General features: G+C 38.5%; 1 protein-coding gene across 6 annotated transcripts in view; it reads right to left on the reverse strand.

Moving 5' to 3' along the window:
• Positions 1-330: 330 nt before the first annotated feature.
• FGGY (FGGY carbohydrate kinase domain containing) overlaps positions 331-21,941 on the reverse strand; it is a 195,157-nt gene continuing 173,546 nt past the window's right edge. For 2 of the 6 annotated variants that reach the window (XM_058174692.1, XM_058174696.1), the window contains 2 exons: positions 6,089-6,150; positions 331-1,878 (listed from right to left, as the gene is read on the reverse strand). In XM_058174692.1, the coding sequence (XP_058030675.1) occupies positions 1,797-1,878; positions 6,089-6,150 (144 nt within the window). In that variant the 3' untranslated portion in view covers positions 331-1,796. The remainder of the gene's footprint in view (positions 1,879-6,088; positions 6,151-21,941) is intronic. The other 4 variants (XM_058174693.1, XM_058174695.1, XM_058174690.1 and 1 more) reach the window with 3 other exon arrangements.

Genomic DNA, 21,941 nt, shown 5'->3' on the forward strand with positions numbered 1-21,941 from the left:
CATAACACAATCTTTCATATGTTAGTTATGCATAAAACTATATTTAATAATAATAATAGAGTTGGAAGGGACCTTGGAGATCTTCTAGTCCAACCCCCTGCCCAGGCAGGAAACCCTACACCATTTCAGACAAATGGTTATCCAACATTTTCTTAAAAATTTCCAGTGTTGGAGCATTCACAACTTCTGCAAGCAAGTTGTTCCACTGATTAATGCACTATATTTATCTAAATACAATATGTATACATCTATGCATATATTTATTCTTTACAATGTTCTGAGAGTTTCATTATTTCTTTTTATATCTATACTTATATCAAGATTTTTGTAAAAATTATCTCAGAGAATTACATACAGGTAGTCCTCGATTTACGACCACAATTGAGCCCAAATTTTTTGTTGCTAAGTGAGACATTTGCTAATTGAGCTTTGCCCCATTTATGACTTTTCTTGCCACAGTTGTTAAGTGAATCACTGCAGTTGTTAAGTTAGTAACATTGTTGTTAAGTGAATCTGGCTTCCCCATTGACTTTACTTGTCAGAAGGTTATCATAGGTCAGGGGTGTCAAACTGGCGGTCCACTGGCCGGATGCATCACATGCAGGCCATGGCTACCCCAGCTCCATGAAGGGAAAAAACATTGCGAAACATCACATGACAACAGTGTGACACCACGAATTTGACACTTGTGCCATAGGTAATCATATGACGCCAGGACACTGGCAAATGAACAGGGGAATTTATCTGATGTTCTTCTAAACTTTTATTTTTATCTCATAGAGCTTTGTATAATTAAGCAAATTTCAGATCAAACTGATCAGTTAAAATAACTGAATTGAGATACTAGAAAAAAATATAAATGGTCTTTATTAATTTTGATAAGAACAATAACTGCAATACTACAGAGCCAAACCTTGAATAAAGTAAGTATTTATTAAACCCAGAAATCAAGGACATTAGAAAGAAACTCAAACGGATTCTGCCTTAACTCCCCGGACATAAAAAAGATGGATAGGAAAACACAACCAGATTTTTAACATGTTTCTCTAGCAAAAATCAAGATCCTGCAACATTCTTGTATAACAAGAGTCCAACATTCTGTTTCCTGAGTTAGTCTACATTAACTACAAATGAGTTTTAAGACATATTTAAAATTATACCGATAATGAATCAGAAAAAATATGTTGTAAAATTTTATCTCTTCTGTAGCAATTCATTCTACAAAGTTCATTAAGATAAGGTATATCTTCTTAACTCTTGGTTCTTATAATGTCACATTATGACTCTTGATTTTATTACTGGAAACAACAATAAGCAACAAGAAAGAAATCTTTCTCCAATTTAGTTTTTGACATTAAATAGAAAGCCTGACCAATGAAGGTACATTTGCTGTATAATTTTGACATTCTCTTTCCCAAGCTTCAATTTATTTTATTTTCACATAAATTTGCAAAAAAATTATGCATTTTGTATATTTTATCTATATATTCTCTTTTATACATTTTTGCCTAAAACACATATTTTGTAAGCTTTTTAACAGATTACGCAATTCTGAAAAAATTGAATGCTGAATGATAGCTGCAGTTCTGGTTGAGACACTGATTCAAGAAATGTAGATTTGACAAGTTTGTACCATGATATCACCTTAATAAAATACATCTCTGTTCATATTCAATAGGCTATAAAGTATTTTTTATTTTTACTACAATGTTTCTCATTAATGTAAATAGCTAATCAAGAAAGTCAAAGAAATCAGTCAGACCTTTGATATGAAAGATAATTCTTCTTTAGCCTCTCTATGCATTTTGCATGATGGATTTATATTTCCTTTGATCTTCTGCAAGTTTTAGAAACACTTCGTATTTCTTGTCATAAAATCTATGGAAAAAGCATAAAGCCCAACAAGTTAAAGGATTTGACAATATTTATAATCTAAACACTAAGAAGAATGCAATAGGCCCCTTCTATGCTAAACTCAGTGAAACAAACAAGACCTACTGATCAGCACAATGTTGACATGATGCTGCTATGATTCAGTTACCGTATTTTTCCGTCTATAAGACACCGCCATGTACAGGATGTTCCCCACCCTTTTCTTATCCAAAATTCAGAAATCAATATTTCAAACATTAAATAGAAGACATTCATTTTGCAAAGTAAGACATTCGCTTACTGATACCGATATTTATTTATTTTTGTTTTCTGACATTTTTATGGGCTCAGAATGCTCTGACATTACTGCTCCCTGTCACATCTGGCCACTGGCTGCATGTTCTCTGCAGCAGCAGCTGACATCAGTTACATAAGGCTCATGATTGGAGGAAGCCTGTTAGTTTGTCTTTGCAATTGGAAGTTTCGCTCTTGAGGCTAGTTTGCAGAGATAAGGTATTGGCAGTTTCGCAACTGCGGTTCTCCTCTCGGGGCCCCATGTATAAGACGCCACTATTTAAAAAATTAAATATTTTTAAGAAAAAGTATCGTCCTATACACAGAAAGATACGGTAGATAGGGACCCTCTGCCTGAAGTTTTTGACAAATTGCAATAATGAAGCTCCAAAAAATACCATTGAATTTGCTTTAGAAGAGATCTTGGTAATATGTCCAATCCCATTTTATTTCCTACTTCAGACTATAAAAAGTGGGGAGAAGGGTTTTAACAACTGCTGGACAGGAGATTTGCAAAGGAATATGAAACTAGCCATGTATTAATTGAGGCACTACAGCAAAATTCCTCCCCCAGCCCCCCATTCTTTCCTGAAACCATGTAAAATTCTATAGCAACACTAAATAAAGTAATGTAAAAGAAGGCTGCCAGGAATTTTGCAGTAGTTAAATGATCATCACAGATAAGTTGTTTAAACTGTCATTGTATTTATTTAGCACAGTTTGAGGGATAATGTCTAACCCAGTGTAATTCTATATGAAGCAAATATTTGTGTGTGTGTGTGTGTTGTACAATGTTCCTTTGTCCTTTCAAGCCATTGAGTTTGGACCCCACCATGGTCAATGTAAACACAGTGATGGAACTTGGCTCCACAATTACAATGCTATCTTGACTTTTTAAACTCCACCCTCCACCCACAGCTGATGCCCCTGGTTCAAGGTGTTTGATTGTAAACCAACAAAAGGGTTACATTCCTCTAACAAATTACTAATGTAGCCAGTCTTATATAATTATGAAGTACAAATGTAACATGTAGGATTCCGTGTTTATTTCAATGGTTCTAATACTTAGGCTCTTATTACTAGAGTCATACATACAGTATTTCTGTTATGAGTGATAGACCGAAGTGAGCTAGGAATTGGTCAATCAAGAGACTGAACTATAATTGAGTTACTTAAAATCTAGGTCATGAATTCTATGGCTTTACAGAGCAGGTAAATACATCCTCTTGTATTTGCTGGCTACTCATGCAAAGTGATATTTCATTATCAGCACTTATTGGGGTTAACAACCCCAAATATCACCAGGATTGTTTTCTTGCAGGTTATCATATTTCCAGAGAGTATCTGATGTGTTTTAAGAATTCTTATTTCAAAACAGCAGCCAGCATAGTTCATATCAAATATCTGTTGCATTCAGTGGGAAACTTAATCCATATGCATTAGAGAGACTGTGCCACTTTCTAAAAATAGAAGCATGTGCCGGGACCAATGTGTAAACAAGGGAAGAATCTTTGGCAATTTCAAAACCAGAGCGTATTGGTTCAAATAATCTAATCTAGGTCCATCCCTTCAAAACTTTTATTTGCTCATGGCTAATGAACTAGTTCCTTTTGATTTTCCAACTACAAAAGAAAATTTGTCAGGGTGTCCTGACTGGTAGAAGATTTAAAGCAAAAGGAATCTCTATACATCATAGTACTGGAATTCTCCATGTGTTGAAAAGATGTTTCACTGTCACTTCTTCTGAGTCATCTTAAATCTAGACACATTTTGCCAGAGTTCATTTTGTGTTCACATTCTTAACCTGTAAAAACAGATTAAAGTCTTCACTGCAAATAGCAAAGTAAAAATAGGAGACTTCTACGTAGATTTTATATGTAAAGCTGTCAGTGAACCTGCAGATGGCACCAACGCACTTCTTCAGTAAGTTTCCCTACTGCTTAATATTTGAAGAGACTTTCTTTGAGCCTAAAATAAATTCACTTAAGAAACTTCATGAAAGGAACATTTTCTCGGTGTGTTCTGCCATCTTGTTGGAGGCTGGTAACCCACCTCAGGTTCAATCCTCTGCTTTACATGTAAGCTGAAAGCAAGAAATATTCTGCGCTCCCAGGGAGGTTCTGATATTTTGAACCACTCATCTTTCATCTTGCCACCGCTGAATGTATAAACGCAGAGGGCCCTCAGCTCAAAAATACTGCCTTCCAATCAAAGACCACAAAAGAGATGACAAGGATTAAGTTCTTCCTTTGAAAACATGTGATATTCTTGTTGTGAATTTATAATGTTTAGGAGTCCTAGTGGGAGTCCAAATTTGTTTCTTGGGATAGCTTTACCCTAGGCAAAACCAAAGACTTTGTTGAACCTCAGCAGGAGGGAAGGAGAATCTAGTCCAGTCTTAGAAAAACAGTGGAATTCCCTTGTACCCAGGAAAGCATGCTAAATAAACAATATACCGGCAGAATAATTAGAAAAATCATAGAAAGAAAAGTATTAGTAATTCTCTTCAGAAATCTTGGTTTATTAATTATTCAGGTTAGAATAAGGACAGAAGCTCCAACCAGTTTTGTAAACACAGCCTATTAGCATTGCGGAAGTAGAGCGGAAGCCCAGACCTCTAAAAACTTTAAAAAGTAGAAATTTTCCATCTCTCTGGAAGGAAAAATGCTAGTGAATGCCATCATCTTTGCAATTGTTCTCCCTAGTGGAGCAAGGCCTTGGCCTCCTAAGTATGGTGGAAGGCTTGTGCCTTATTACCACCTCACCAAGCCCAGAAGATATGGGCCCTCTCCCCATGTTCTGCTTAATAACCTCTGCATTCATTTTACAAGCACAACTGAGATAGCCAGGATTGCAGTGTTGAACAAAGCAGTCAGGCAGTACCTCACTTAATGAGCACTTTAGTGAATGAGTGAGATTCCAGTTATGATTTTAAGTGGAGGACTACCTCGGGGCGGGTTTCAAAACCAGTCGCTGCCGGCTGGCTTGCGTGGGCATATGCATGCTTGCGCACGATGCTTCTGTGCATGCGCAGAAGCATCCGGGCAGGTGGGTGGAGCCTCCCACCACTGCCACTACCGATTCACCCAATCCGGGGCGAACCGGTAGCAACCCACGACTGGACTACCTGTATGAGAGTTGATAGATTCTCTTCTAGCCTCAAAAGCTTATTAGAAAGGACAGTGGTTTGAAAAGCAGGGCTTAGCCAGCCAGTACTACATGAAAGTAAAGAAGACACAAATAACAAAGTTGAGTTGTCTCCTGCTGCTCCATTAACTCTTGTGGGCCCTCTCTAATTCCATGTCAGGGCCAGGAACAGAAGAGAGGAAGAAGGAAGATTGGAAGGGGGAGGGTGATGTGTTCACAATAAGCATTTTAATACAATGTGCACCATCCCCAAAATGCCATAATTCATATGGCCCCACATGAATACGCAAATCCCAGCAATATTTTTCCAGTGAAAAACAAAAATAGGGAGAGAACTTTCAGCAGAGAGGGGAAATTACTTGCTTACCTATTGTCAGTCTCTAAATTCATGTACTTGCTGCAACACCGATATTGTTAAAAGCCCATGAAATAATCAAAGTGCAACTATAGAGAAAGAGAACCAGCTTTCTTTACTTCGTAAAATGCTTTGTTACCACCTCAATAAGTTAGAATGAAGAAATACACATGGGTTTCCTAGCATGTGCTGATCACCTGATCTATTTATTCAGAACAACATATACCCTGGTTTTACTATCTTTTTAAAAGCATTTTACACATCAGGTTGCAATTTTTTGGCCACATGTTACCAAGTTATATCTTTAAAAATGGATATTTAAGAACAAAGGGATAAAAATTCATTTCTCAGCATAAATAGCTTTATGCAATTTTATAACTCTCTAACAAACAAAATTCACTGAAAAAAAAATCCTATTACCTTTTATCCTTGTGGTTTGGCAGCACAATCCGGCCAACTTTCTCCATTTTCTCCATAGCATCCTGTTCAAAGATCAACAGAGTACAAATTTGCCTGTTTCAGTTTAACATTCTTGGTTAAAAAAAAAAAGCCATAGATGTTTCAGAAATTAAACAGACCACTGAGGAGCCTAGACAAGAGCATGTGAAATATGGTTTTTCCCACTCTACAATGGCAAACAGACTACTCAAGTAAGCCAAATATCCTGGAACCATGAAGTAATCTGATTTTTTTTTACACTTTAAAAAACAACAACAACATAGGGACTAATTTAGGATTTGAATAAAATGTGTTGTGGAAATTATTAAAAATAAATAAAGGCTTTGATAATTTGGAAAATTAGTATTTTTGAATATCTTGACTTCAACCAAATTAAAATACGTTTGGCCAAATTTCACTGAAAACAGATTTGGGTTAGTTTTGATTAATTCCTTCTGCTGATTTCAGTTCAAGACTTTTGGACTAATTTGTGGCATGCACACATGAAGCTTTTTGTTTTTGAAAGAGCTGGACTGCTACTATCTTCTGTTAAAGTGCCATGAACCCTTTCTCTGCCAAGTGAATGAGGTAATAGTAGTTTTCAAATATATTTTAAGTTTTAAGACATTAATATGCAGAAAGCATTGGCAATAAGTGGACTATATCTCTATCTGCTCCAGCCAGAGGTGGCTTTCAGCAGGTTCTGACCAGTTCTGGAGAACCGGTAGCGGAAATTTTGAGTACTTCGGAGAACTGGTAAATACCATCTCTGACTGGCCCTGCCCCCATCTATTCTCTGCCTCCCGAGTCCCAACTGATCAGGAGGAAATGGGGATTTTGCAGTAACCTTCCCTTGGATTGGGGAGGGAATGGAGATTTTACAGTATTCTTCCCCTGGAGGGCGATGGGAATGGAGATTTTACAGTATCCTTCCCCTGCCACGCCCACCAAGCCACACCCACCAAGCCCTGCCATTCCCACCAAGCCACACCCAAAGAACCGGTAGTAAAAAATTTTGAAACCCACCACTGGCTCCAACCAACACTGACTGTCATCAATGATTATAGATTATAGCAGTCCAAAACCAATTACAGGGCCAGCTTCTTCATGCCTATTGGACCATCTACTCCCATAAAATCTACTTTAGGTTCACAGACTTTCAGTGGGCCACCTTTGCTAATTATGCTCTGGATGAGTTTTACATTGATGGTCAATACTACTTTTTTCTACCATGTACTAATTTCTTGTGAAAACAATTACCAATGGAGTTGAGGCTTTCCTCATCCTAATTATAACTTAAGATGTAGGGCCAAAATGTTTCTTTTTAGAATTTATAGAATAGAATATAGAATAGAATTTTTATTGGCCAAGTGTAATTGGACACACAAGGAATTTGTCTTGGTGCATATGCTCTCAGTGTACATAAAAGAAAAGATACGTTCATCAAGGTACAACATTTACAACACAAATGATGGTCAATATATCAATATAAATCATAAGGATTGCTATAATCATAAGGATTACTAAGGCTAAGAGACATTTTAATAATGAACTCACCACTTTTTCTTATTTACATATTTTCAAGTCACCCAAGGGTTATTTGGGAATGCATCAAATATACATTTGTAAAATGAAACAAATAGTTATGAAAGAGGTCAAAACAAGAAAAATAGTCAAGCAAAGCCTGGATAATCCCCCCCCCTTCAGAACTGGGTCACCAAAGTGGTGGGCGAGCGTGTGTGCGCGCAAAGCTGCATTTGTGAAAGCTGCATGCATGCGCGTGCAAAACCATCCCCTCTCCCCCTTAGCCACTGCTGCTGCCGTATCTGCTGGTCCGCCAAGGGGAAAAGGTTGGGGAACGCTGATCTAGACAAGTCCCTGGTTCTGTAGGAGCCCACAGACCTGGTCTAATAAGCAAACCCTGAGGGATTTCCAGAATATTAAAAGGGATGGAGCTAATCTAATTTTGGAGGAAGAATGTTCCATAAGGCAGGCACCATTTCAGAGAAGATACCTCTCCTGGGCCCCACCAAATGTAGGCCCTTAGCCGATAAAAACAGCAGCATTCTCTCCCAGATGTAGAGAAGTGAGCTGATTATAACCAGGGAAGAGCCTCTCCCTCAGATAGCCCAGTCCCATGCCATGCAGAGCTTTAAAGATCAAAACCAGCCCCTTGAATTGGACCTGAAAGCAAACGATGGAGCTCGCAGAGCAGAGATGTGACGTGCATTGTTCAATGGCCATGCCATTGCATTTTGTACCAGCTGAAGCTTCTGGATACTCTTCAAGGGCAGCCCAGTGTGTCCCAGCTTGTGTTTAAACTGACTTCCGATCTTTTATTAGAACTCAGTATGTTTTTCATTCTATATTATATATTGAAAAGTAAGGACTTCTGAAATGATTTTGGTTATACCCACGTGACACATATGCTGCATATATGAAATGGTGACGTGTCGGTGGCTTGCCTAATTGTGTGTTATGATGAAAGTTTTAATTAGAATATTAATATTTGTTTCATCTTAATAGGAAATCATGATTATGGATATAGTACCCATATCCAGAAATATAAAAATGGACTTCCTACAAGATGTATTATTGTATCACATGTCCTGCACACAATAGACACTATCCCAGAGCCTTAAACAATGAAGCCATCTCAACAATTCTCTGTTTCTCTGAGATTTGCAAGCCTATTGACATAACTACATTTTGAGGGACTTCTGGATGGCTAACAAAGATGGGGCCAATCTTACTTGGGCTCTAATTAGCTGGAAGTCTAATTAAGGATAATAATTTTTGTGCAGATATTTGGAAGTAGCAAAATACAAGAACATCAGGTTTAGGGCTAACAAGCCTACTTGTCCTCTTTCTTGAGAACAGAGGGAATGTATGAAAGAAATCAATATTACAATAATTCAATTTCTACTGAGATATTCACATTCTGCCTCTCTATGTCTAGGCCGTTTGTTGTATAATTGCTTTCACAATATCATAAAGAGTGCTCAATCTGGCACAAGTACATGAGAGAACTGACTTTGCAGAAACGTTTTGCTTAAAGGAGCAAATGACTAATCCAGCCCACAATTAAGGACATTAAACCACATATCTTAATTTGCTTAAGGCTTAACACTCTCATATGTTGTGGTCATTATTCATTCTTAAAGCAGTTATATTTTACTTATTTAATATACTAAGTAGGTTGCTTAAGTAGTTATATATATATCTACTTCCTCAAATTGTTTGGTTTATAGCCCATGCTTCCTTCAGGAGCATCAGTCAGTGTCTGTAAAACTCCCTCCTTCCTCCTCCAAATATCTCCCAGTATAATTACTGTATATTTGGGCTAGTGAGCTTCTATTGCTGAGGCTAGATCAAAATCAGGATCTCCCTTTTACCAGTCCATCTTAACTGATGCACTGCATTTAAATATAGTTAGAAATGAAGAAGAATGAATCAGGCCACAGTGTAACCAAGCTACTGTCAGTCACAAATGCTCATTTTAGGGTAAGACATTTGAGAGGGAAGAAAAATCAGGAAGCTAGTAGCACCTTTTCCAACCTACACATTTTATTGAAAGGAATATGTTTTATTAGGCTGCAGCTCACTTCATCAGAGACAAAGATGCTACCTGGTGCTACCATAAACTAACAGTGCTCCCCACCTACAACATGGGGTGGTGTGGGAGTTGTCTGGGCAGTTGGGCCAAGAGAGACTTGTTGGCCCAAGGCTAGCAGTAAACTTTCATGTCATAATGGACTTAAACCTGGATCTCCCTGATCATAATGGACTTAAACCTGGACCTCACTTTAATAACTATAGTATGTTTCATTCATGACATGCTATAGCAGTGTTCCAATATCTCAGGGGTTGCCACGAAAAAGAGGGGGGTCCACCTATTCTCCAAAGCACCCGAAGGCAGGACAAGAAGCAATGGATGGATACTAATCAAGGAGAGAAGCAACCTAGAACTAAAGAAATGTCCTGACAGGTAGAACAATTAATCAGTGGAGCAACTTGCCTCCAGAAGTTGTGAATGCTCCAACACTGGAAGTTTTAAAGAAGAGATTGACAATCATTTGTCTAAAACGGTATAGAATTTCCTGCCTGAGCAGGGGGTTGGACTAGAAGACCTCCAGGGTCCCTTCGCTCCATCCGCCCACTCACACACACACACACACACACACATACACACACACACATATGATTTACACTTCTGCAATAAATGTTAACGCTTATTAGGAACAGGGGATAGGACTATATGGATTCCAACATTCCCTCCAATCCTTCCATTATTCTTGCTCCAAAATGGGATTTTTGTGCTGGCTCCACAAACCTTTTGGCCCACCCTGGAAAACACGCCACTGGAATTTAACCACTGTAGTAGTTTCAAGAAAACACTGTGAAAATTGGCTGCCAGGTTAACTATGTCATTGTTAATGGCAGCTTTCATGTAAGTGTTCTGTTTGGAGGTTGAATGTTGTTATTAACATCCATGATGTCACAAGCATTTTTCATTAATTCCCCACAGATCAAAAAGAAAATCCTGCAGTTTAAGCACAATGCCTTAATAGTGGGGGCAAGAATACTTTTCATAGACATTATATTTTGCTTTGTGTTCTGAAAAAGACACGATATTCTCAAAGAAGCATTTCTTTGTAGAATCCCATACCATGCCCCAAATAAATAACTATCCATTTGTTACACTGCAAAGCGATCATATTGAAAGGTGTTAAGTGATCTGAAAAGTAAGAAATGTAATGGGGAAAGACCGAAACAGCTAGCAATTCCCTTCTGCAATCCACTTGTTCCTGTTTAGATCAGAAAAATCATACAAACTGAAAAACATTCTACTCAGCTTAGGTATTTGTTATTGTTTTTGAGACCATCTAGTCTGGGCATCTAGTATTTTCAGATAAATAAATGCTTGCAGAAGATTTTTTTCAAAGCGGTTACTTACTTACTTAACTTCTAAAGCTATCCTTTCCTTATTTTTTCAAAAGAAGAAAACCATCACACAGTGGATAACAACTTGGAAAGAAGCCTTATTATATTTAATATGACTTACTGCCAAGTAAGTATCTAGGAGTGCAATTAAATTGCTCTCTTTTAGAGAAGAGGGGAAAAAAAGAAAACAAACCAGTATCATTCTTAGGACTTCATTATAGTAAGACAAACAAACAGAACCCTGGGAAGACGAGAGGCCAGAGGGTGATATACAGTATTTGCAGGCACAGCAAGAAGGATCTAGGCAGCATTGACTGTTGAAGGTTTGCTATTTTCAGGAGAGCTTGGGCTGAAGCTCTTGAAGTGATTGTGAAGACCCACTGATGGAAGAAGAAGACCATATGAGACAAAGACCACCCTTTAGAGAGATAAAAAAGCCACCTGGAGAGAAACTGTGCCAGGGAGCATAATAACCCCTTACTTCTTATCTTTGAGTAGGAAGTAGGGGTAGAACCTAAGTATTACAATGCTTGTATTTACCCAACACTATAGACTCCACTGCCAACCTAGCACTGCTAACCTAGCAGTTTCGAAAGCACGTAAAAATGCAAGTAGAAAAATAGGGACCACCTTTGGTGGGAAGGTAACAGCATTCCGTGCGTCTTTGGCGTTGAGTCACGCCGGCCACATGACCACGGAGACGTCTTCGGACAGCGCTGGCTCTTCGGCTTTGAAACGGAGATGAGCACCGCCCCCTAGAGTCGGGAATGACTAGCACGTATATGCGAGGGGAACCTTTACCTTTACCTTTATAGACTCCACAGATAATGTAAGTTTCATTAGATACAGTACAGGAAGCCTTTCTATAGCAGTTGAGATTCTCAATCATCCAGGTCATAGTTGTCCCAAACGTTTGTCCCAATACTTCAGAACTGAATAAGCTCCTTGGATGAGAAACGAAATGTTTTCAAACAAAAAACCAAGAAAGTCCACTTGCCTTTTGGAAAAAATACCTTTAGGACCACAACTGAGGAAGAACTTACTTTAAAATGTCTGGGTGGTTGCTTCTAACTCAAACTACAGCTGATTCCATTATTCCTGCTATTATTTGTTCCAAGAAAGTAGAAGAATGGGAAGAAATAAATACTTATAAGTGAAACTAAAGACTTTTCTCACTTTGTTTACTGAATAAAAAAGGAGGAAGCATCGCCAATGAGATCTGGTATACTGAGTCTTAAATCAATTTCCCAAAGATTTGCAAAAGCCCATTACATACCTCTTATATAGTGCATAATTATAATTATAATTATATTACAATGAGCAATCTTAAACTGTCTGCTTCTTAGAGAGGATGAGATTTTTCAAGACACTGTCAACTAACTCTAATGACAAAGTACAAACATATATAAAACTACAGAAGACAGTGACACCCCACTGCACTGGAGTACAACTTTCCTATGTGAAAATTATGACAACCTATGTTATCTAAAAAGAGTAACATGCTGGGTGCAAATGTGATAGCATCCTAGGGAGCTGTGGCTGGTAGCAGACTGTCAGTAAGTGCAAAGGTCTTTCCAATCATTCTTTCATAACCCATAATTATCAGGGAGAGGAAAAGGGAGAGAGCTAAGTAGCATGATTGCTTAACTTTTACACTGTTTTTTTTTCTGGGAAAGGAGTGCACCAGATTTCCCGGCACCTGACATGACATTTTATTCATAATGATATGGTTAATGAGGGTGGATTATTGCACAAACAATTCCAGATTCCACATGTCTGGAGTTATAACACCTGTTAGGATGAAACATTTGGTTAAGAATGTCCTCAAACGGACTGGGATTTTATATGTTTTTCCAAGTAATAATCTTACTGGGAATTTGCTCCTTAGCAGGTTCTCGTACAATCTGGTTGTCACAGATAGTTCTGTTCTGCCCTTTGGATCTTAAAACATTCATTTTCAGTCCCTACTTGCTTACTCTTATTCAAAAATAAGCATTACATAACTGTCTTCTACTATATTTAGAAAATTTAGAATATATTTATATTTATACTATACTATATACTATTTATATATATATGTATATATGTGTGTGTATATATATATATATATATATATATGTATATATGTATATATATATATATATATGTATGTATGTATACTATATTTAGAAAATTTAGAATATATTTAGAAAATTTAAAACTACGCCGCCTTCGATATGACATGAGTTTAACTCATAGAATCATCTATTACAATATCCTTCCTGTTGAAGACTACTTCAGCTTCAATTGCAACAATACACGAGCACACAATAGATTTAAGCTTAATGTTAACCGCTCCAATCTTGCTTGCAGAAAATATGACTTCAGTAACAGAGTTGTTAATACTTGGAATACACTACCTGACTCTGTGATCTCTTCCCAAAATCCCCAAAGTTTCAACCAAAAACTGTCTACTATTGACCTCACCCCATTCCTAAGAGGTCTGTAAGGGGCGTGCATAAGAGCACAAAAGTGCCTACCGTTCCTGTCCAATTGTTTCCTTTCGTTATATCCAATTAATATAGTTATTACAGACTCATGCTTATATATATGCTTATATATTGTATAGTTATTTCATGTTTATGCTTATATATACTGTGTGACCCTACCCGTTCCTCGGGCGGCCATGATCCTCAGAGCTTGGATCTTCGGTTGATGTTATGTAATGCCCGGTCCGTGGTCAATAAAGTTCCCCTGATTTGCGATCTTATTCAGGGGGAGTCCGCGGACCTTATGGACATTACGGAGACCTGGTTGGGTCCAGAGGGGGGGGTCCCCCTTCTTGAGCTGTGCCCTCCAGGGTCCGGACCATTTCATCAGCCGAGGGCCGAGGGTGGGGGGGGGGGGGTGGCGGTTGTTATTAAGGAAGATCTAGAGCCGAGGGAGGCCACTGTTCCTCAGATTGCCGGCTGTGAATCCCTCTATGTGAGGTGGGGCCATAGGAATCAGTTGGGCTTGTTGATCGCGTACCTGGCTCCTTGCTGCGTGACCACAGCCCTGCCCGAGCTGTTGGAGGTACTGCTGCTGTGGCGGTTGAGACCCCCAGACTTATAGTCATGGGGGATTTCAACCTGCCATCAGCTGGCTTGTTATCGACTGCAGCTCGGGAGTTCCAGGCTTCCATGACGGCCTTGGACTTGATTCGAGTAAATGATGGCCCTACGCACATGGGGGGAGGCACGCTGGATCTGATTTATATCTCTGGACAGTGGTTAAATGATCTGGAATTAGATGATTTAGTAACAGAACCAATGTCATGGTCCGATCATTTTCTCCTTCGCCTAGACTTCCGAACCGCCACTCACCATCGCAGGGAGACGGAACCTATACGTTGGTCCCGCCCCAGGCGCCTGATGGACCCCGAGAGGTTCCTGACGGAGCTTGGGCCATTCCCTGAGGATCTGGCCCACGGCACGACTGAGGAACTAGTCGTGGCCTGGGAACAGGCCGCGGCTGGGGCCTTGGACCGTGTCGTGCCTTTGCGGCCTCTGACCCAGCGCAGATCTCGCCCGCCCCTTGGTTCTCCGAGGGGCTGAGGGAGATGAAACGCCGGAGAAGACGCCTAGAGAGCACCTGGAGGTCCAGTCGCCCGGTTGATCGACACTAGTTAGGTCCTATTCTAGGACCTACCTAGTGGCAATGAGGGAGGCGAGGCGCCCACGCCCACCCTCATTGCGCCGGCAGATAACCGCCCGGCCGCCCTGTTTGGGTGACCCGCCTCCTTCATCAGGAGGTGCGGATGACCTTGCAGGGACGTGCCGAGGAGTTTAGTGGTTATCTATACGATAAAATCGCCAGCTCCGGGACGGTCTGGACCGAAATTGGGATGATCCAAGCGAGGGAGAGGAGGCACGTCTTGTCGAGTCTGTTTGGGATGAGTTTGACCCTGTGGCTCCCGAGGACGTGGACAGGTTGTTGGGGAGGCTTCACGCCACTACATGTTTACTGGACCCGTGTCCTTCCTGGCTGGTACTGGCCACTCAGGAGGTGACACGAGGCTGGCTCCAGAGGATTATCAACGCTTCTTTGTTGGAAGGGGTTTTCCCTGCCGCCTTGAAAGAGGCGGTGGTGAGACCCCTCCTCAAGAAGCCCTCCCTGGACCCAGCTATTTTGGGTAATTATCGTCCAGTCTCCAACCTTCGCTTCGTTGCGAAGGTTGTAGAGAGTGCTGTGGCGCGACAGCTACCCCAATACCTGGATGAAGCTGTCTATCTGGACCCGTTCCAGTCCGGCTTCCGACCCGGATACAGCACGGAGACAGCTTTGGTCGCGTTGGTGGATGATCTCTGGAGGGCCAGGGACAGGGGTTATTCCTCTGCCCTGGTCCTATTAGACCTCTCAGCGGCTTTTGATACCATCGACTATGGTATCTGCTGCGCCGGTTGGGGGATTGGGAGTGGAGGCACCGTATCGGTGGTTCTCCTCCTATCTCTCCGACCGTCGCAGACGGTGTTGACAGGGGGCAGAGGTCGACCGCGAGGTGCCTCACTTGTGGGGTGCCGCAGGGGTCGATTCTCTCGCCTTCTGTTCAACATCTATATGAAGCCGCTGGGTGAGATCATCAGTGGCTTTGGGTGAGATACCAGCTGTACGCTGATGACACCCAGCTGTATTTTTCCACCCCGGCCACCCCAATGAAGTTGTTGAAGTGCTGTCCCGGTGTTTGGAAGCCGACGGGTCTGGATGGGGAGAAACAGGCTCAAGCTTAATCCTCCAAGACGGAGTGGCTGTGGATGCCGGCATCGATTCAGTCAGCTGCAGCCGCAGCTGACTGTTGGAGGCGCAGTTATTGGCCCCAAAGGATAGGGTGCGAACTTAGGTGTCCTCCTGGATGAACGGCTGTCGCTTGAAGATCATTTGACGGCCGCCTCCAGGAGGGCCTTCCACCAGGTTCGCCTGGTTCGCAGTTGCGCCTTCCTTGATCGGGATGCCTTGTGCACAGTCACTCATGCGCCTGCTACCTCTCGCTGGATTATTGTAATGCTCTCACATGGGGCTCCCCTTGAGGTGCACTGGAGTACAACTTTCCTATGTGAAAATTATGACAACCTATGTTATCTAAAAAGAGTAACATGCTGGGTGCAAATGTGATAGCATCCTAGGGAGCAGTGGCTGGTAGCAGACTGTCAGTAAATGCAAAGGTCTTTCCAATCATTCTTTCATAACCCATAATTATCAGGGAGAGGAAAAGGGAGAGAGCTAAGTAGCATGATTGCTTAACTTTTACACTGGTTTTTTTTCTGGGAAAGGAGTGCACCAGATTTCCCGGCACCTGACATGACATTTTATTCATAATGATATGGTTAATGAGGGTGGATTATTGCACAAACAATTCCAGATTCCACATGTCTGGAGTTATAACACCTGTTAGGATGAAACATTTGGTTAAGAATGTCCTCAAACGGACTGGGATTTTATATGTTTTTCCAAGTAATAATCTTACTGGGAATTTGCTCCTTAGCAGGTTCTTGTACAATCTGGTTGTCACAGATAGTTCTGTTCTGCCCTTTGGATCTTAAAACATTCATTTTCAGTCCCTACTTGCTTACTCTTATTCAAAAATAAGCATTACATAACTGTCTTCTACTATATTTAGAAAATTTAGAATATATTTATATTTATACTATACTATATACTATTTATATATATATGTATATATATGTGTGTATATATATGTATATATATATGTGTGTGTGTATATATATATATATATATATATGTATGTATGTATGTATGTATGTATGTATGTATGTATGTATGTATGTATGTATACTATATTTAGAAAATTTAGAATATATTTAGAAAATTTAAAACTACGCCGCCTTCGATATGACTGAGTTTAACTCATAGAATCATCTATTACAATATCTTTCCTGTTGAAGACTACTTCAGCTTCAATTGCAACAATACACGAGCACACAATAGATTTAAGCTTAATGTTAACCGCTCCAATCTTGCTTGCAGAAAATATGACTTCAGTAACAGAGTTGGTAATACTTGGAATACACTACCTGACTCTGTGATCTCTTCCCAAAATCCCCAAAGTTTCAACCAAAAACTGTCTACTATTGACCTCACCCCATTCCTAAGAGGTCTGTAAGGGGCGTGCATAAGAGCACAAAAGTGCCTACCGTTCCTGTCCAATTGTTTCCTTTCGTTATATCCAATTAATATAGTTATTACAGACTCATGCTTATATATATGCTTATATATACTGTGTGATAAACATTATTTCATGTTTATGCTTATATATACTGTGTGACAAAATTATATATATATATATATATATATATATATATATATATATATATATATATATATATATATATATGTATGTATGTATGTATGTATGTATATGTGTGTGTATATATATTGTTCTTTTGGTTTGAGAATAAAATATGTTTGTTGTACCTGTGCTTTTTCTCTTATTTCATGTAATTCTCTTACAAGATTTTACGCCACTTTTAGATTTGTTTCTAGGTTTCCCTTCCTCTGTTTAAAAAATCTATTTATTATTGTATTTTTTGTTCTCTCTCTCTCTCTCTCTCTCTCTCTCTGTGTAAAGCTATCTTTGGAACTGATGGAAATGCAAAGATGAAATTACAAAATACATGTAAATTACAAAGGAAGTACACACATCATCTCTGAAACTTAAATGTCTATAGATCCTTTAAGAAATCCCAAAGAATAATTATCTAGAATACCAGAAATAGAAAGCTTCATTTGCCAACTATCTATATAGAAGACATTATATCCTCACTCAGGGGAAAGTTAATAGTAAGGAGAAGAAATTTTCATTTTAGCTGGTGCTCAAATAAAAATATACTTGGTTTAATTTATTGGTTTGTTATATATCACCATAATTGCCATGGAATCCTTGAGGTTAACAATAATAAGACATTAACAAATAATTCAAAAGCATTAATACTAATAACCCCCAATGGTACCAAATGGTCTCTGGAAGAATTTGGTTTTTATCAACTTCCAGGAGGTCATGAGAATGAAAGTTAACCAGAGTTTAGGTGGAAACTATTTAATAAAGCAGAGATCATCAATGTGAAAAATGTGGTTTTCAAGCTCTTCCCCTGAGTTTCTGAAAACAATATTACTTATATATTAGATGTAAAATAACATACTGAATAGGACAATTCCACTTGGAAAAGGCAGTCTTACAAATTACCCACGAGCCAACCCATACACAGACAGAACTTTTTAAACTATAATATTATATTGGATTTGAGGATAGCATATGAACAGTTAAAACAGACTGATAGGAAGGAGAGAAAGAAGCCGATGCATGAATCAACATGTGTGCAATGGAGGTTAGAGGTGAGTGCGTTGATGGGAAAATCAGAGATCTAACATTTATTTTTATACATGTGCAAAATGGTGGGAATGGATGAAACTTTTTAGATAGTAAGTCAAGTATTTCTTTTCTAACTGGAGACACTCACACACACATACAAAACTGATTACAAAGTAAAATGGGAGGAAAAGGTTCTTCAAAGTTATTTCTGATAAACATTTTCAGGCACGTATCTTAACAAAAGAAATCAACTTTTTTTCAAGCAGCGGAATAAGCATCAGCTCACAAAGGCTATAGAAACTAGTCTTGTATATAGTTAGTCACATGATCAAGACATTCACATTGTGGCTTTTATCTTGTTTGTAGGAATATTCCATAAATTACAGAAGTACAATAAATGCTTTCTTTCACTCATTAACTTATTCACTCACTCACTCACATATTCTAACATGGCTTTTAAAATTATCTCTATTCCCCTTTCCCGTAAAAGTTGTGCTAAAATTAAAATATAAACATTCATGTTTGACCATAATTTGATCATGATTTCTAAAGGCAAGGCAACATACAAGTGAATGGATTTTTCAGACAAAAATAGAGGCTCTGTATAATAAATAAAAGGATGCATTCATAGTTTCAAGTCTTTGTTATAATGTCAAAGCTGAGAAAGATACAAACCAGTAAACAGGCTAGTCAGCAATGATGATTAAAACTGCAACAGTCACTTTTCTATATATACAGAAGAAAACTAGGCCTATCAACCATGATTTTTAGATTAAAAGGAGGAAAAAAACATGTGTTGTTTTTTTTAAAGAATGAACAGCGAATGAAAGCAATGAATGTTTATGACTTATTAAAAGTGGTAAAATGGTACAATTTCTCTGAAACAGGGATTTCTATTATAGGAAGAAAAGAAGGATATCATGCAGGTGGACTTCATTCATGACTATAAACATTAAAGCCTCTTCTCTGTTCAGAGCTCTGTTCAATGACCTTAAATTACTCTCTCTGAAGCTGGATAAGGAACATCCCAAGAGAGTAGTTTAAAAATACTGAAGACACCGCATACAACAAAGTGTTTGGGGTTTGGGCTACACATTGCATGTACTATGAAGTATGATGAAGCATGATAATAATTGATAGCTCAAACATCTGTTTTAAATAGAAATTAATAAAGTCCCTGGAATTAGTTGATCATTTAACAACTTATTGCCTTGTTGCTAATAAAAGGAAAGAAATATCTTAATGCCTCAAAAGCATTCTTCTCAGCTTCTTTCTACTGAGCTAAACAGGTCTGTTCCCAGCAGTTGTTTATGCTTACTTACATATGAATAAGATCCATCAATATAATGGTGAAGAAACATGAAAGTCTTTATCTTATTCAATTTTAATTTTGGTACCCTTAGCTATTTTTATTAGGCAATCTAGTGATATTACAGTAGAAGGTTCTGATTATAAATTATGTTTATATGTTGGGGATATCTTACAATTTTAAATAACTGCTTTCACTGCAAAATTTTATATGGATGATTCAACATTTTGCTAAGTATTCGAGTTATAAAATTAAGTGGGAGATTTTTATTATTTCCTTTAATTCTATCTTCAAACTATGGTATTTGGCTATTTTGGAGGAGTTATATTTACATTGAGCTAAGAAATTATTTTGAAAAGCTGAAAAATATTTCTGATATTAAGGATTAGATTACAGAGATGTGTGAAAAGGCAATTTTATCTACTAATAGAAAAAAAATAACTCAGTATATTTTTATGTAGGATACAAATTTATGATATTTATATTGTCAGACAACCATTAATTACTATTTTTTCCCTAAGGTAAGATTTGTAAATCTGTTTGACATTTATTGATGTGTGCATTCATAGTTGTTATAATCAACAAGAGTTTCTCCCTTTTATGTTTTTTTCTTTGTTTTGTTTTTGTAGTTTTACATGTATCTCTTTCCTTTTTAATTTTTTAAAAATTTCTATTCCTTTTTGTAAAGCTTGTAAATACATTTCTATGCTGATATATATATATATATATATATATATATATATATATATATATATATATATATATATATATATATATATTTGCCACCCAGAGTTCACTAAAATTGAGCAGCTAATAAATTTAAATAAATAAATCCTGAGATCACATTTCCCTTCTTTTCAAGTATGATACATTAAAAATAAATAATAAATAAAACCTGCAAAGATATAACAAATGATAAGCCATTTCTATTGACCATCTACTTCTTTCCTTCCAATAGATCCTTCAAAGTTTAATGTAATCCTTCATCTAGCACTGCAAACTCTCCCAACTCATTCCATTTCATGTTTGACAGGAACATTGCATTTTGTCGAATATAAAAGCATCTGTAAAGGTATCACTAAAAAGTTGTTTACCCTTTCCCTGGCCTCATCCTATCCATAAGCAACGAAAGGAGGGGAAAAGATGGGGAAAAAATAGGTTTATTATTACCATGGGCCAGTGAGGAAATGGGCACAAGAGGAGTAAGAATTTGTTTATTAAGGATCAGCTACAGAACAAAGCAGCTTTTGGAAGGCATCAAATGTGTCAACAACCAATCCAGGGACCATCCGTTGTGTAAACAGATCTATAGATAGATGGCAGCTGGGTGAAATCAAATGGAGAAAAGGGTCAGTGTAACTGGAGGAAGAGTTTTCTGGCATTCCAGCCATGATGTTACTCATTTATTAAAGAGGCTAAACTTAGAAGCAGAATGAGCCATACTGATTGTCATTCCATCAGTCCTCAGTTGTAAAGCCTGTCTTGTGTCTGTTACTAATATTAGACCACTGCTCGTTTCACTTGTTTTATTAGGGCCTCCCCCGCAATATCCCACAATGAACAAATAATTAAGTAATTGTATTTAGTGGGCAGCTAACACTTTTGCCCAAATTAAAATGGGTCGGATGCCAGTCTGACTGCCCGGCAGTGGGAGGCTCAGCTTATGTGGGCCATGAAAGGAGCCCAAGAGCTTAGTTCTCTTTTCAGCTTCCAAGCTTTGCTGGCACCAGGCACAATGTTTCATGTGTGTTGGTCTCTGACTCAGCGAAACGCAGCTTTGCACAGTGAAAGGGACAGGTGTCCTTGAACCGGACTGTGACTCAGAACTGGGAAGGGCTCAACAGCATATGGCAAGGGATTATATAAAAATGTGGGCAACCGATGTCTTTAACCTTCTGTGAAGAAGCAAGGATGGAAAATAACCATAGCACCGGTTCTATCCATAGTCCTGAACTGTTTTATAAAATTCTCATTGTATTATTTCATAGCTACTAGAATTCCATAAATCTGTTCACGGCTGATAAATCTGTTCAGAAAGGTTGCTGATTGACCAACCATGCTAATGTGAGACTCACTATTATTTCCAGGATACAAAAGTATCATGTTAAATTTCTAGTTAGATTATTATTCCCCTCCCCCCCACACACACACACAAAAAAGAAACCAACTGTGGAGGGAAGGGAGAGAAGGAAGATCTACACATTTTCTACCTTGATTATAACTAAAAAAAAACCATT

Source organism: Ahaetulla prasina, chromosome 3 (genome assembly GCF_028640845.1).
Source record: "Ahaetulla prasina isolate Xishuangbanna chromosome 3, ASM2864084v1, whole genome shotgun sequence".
Taxonomy (NCBI): Eukaryota; Metazoa; Chordata; class Lepidosauria; order Squamata; family Colubridae; genus Ahaetulla; species Ahaetulla prasina.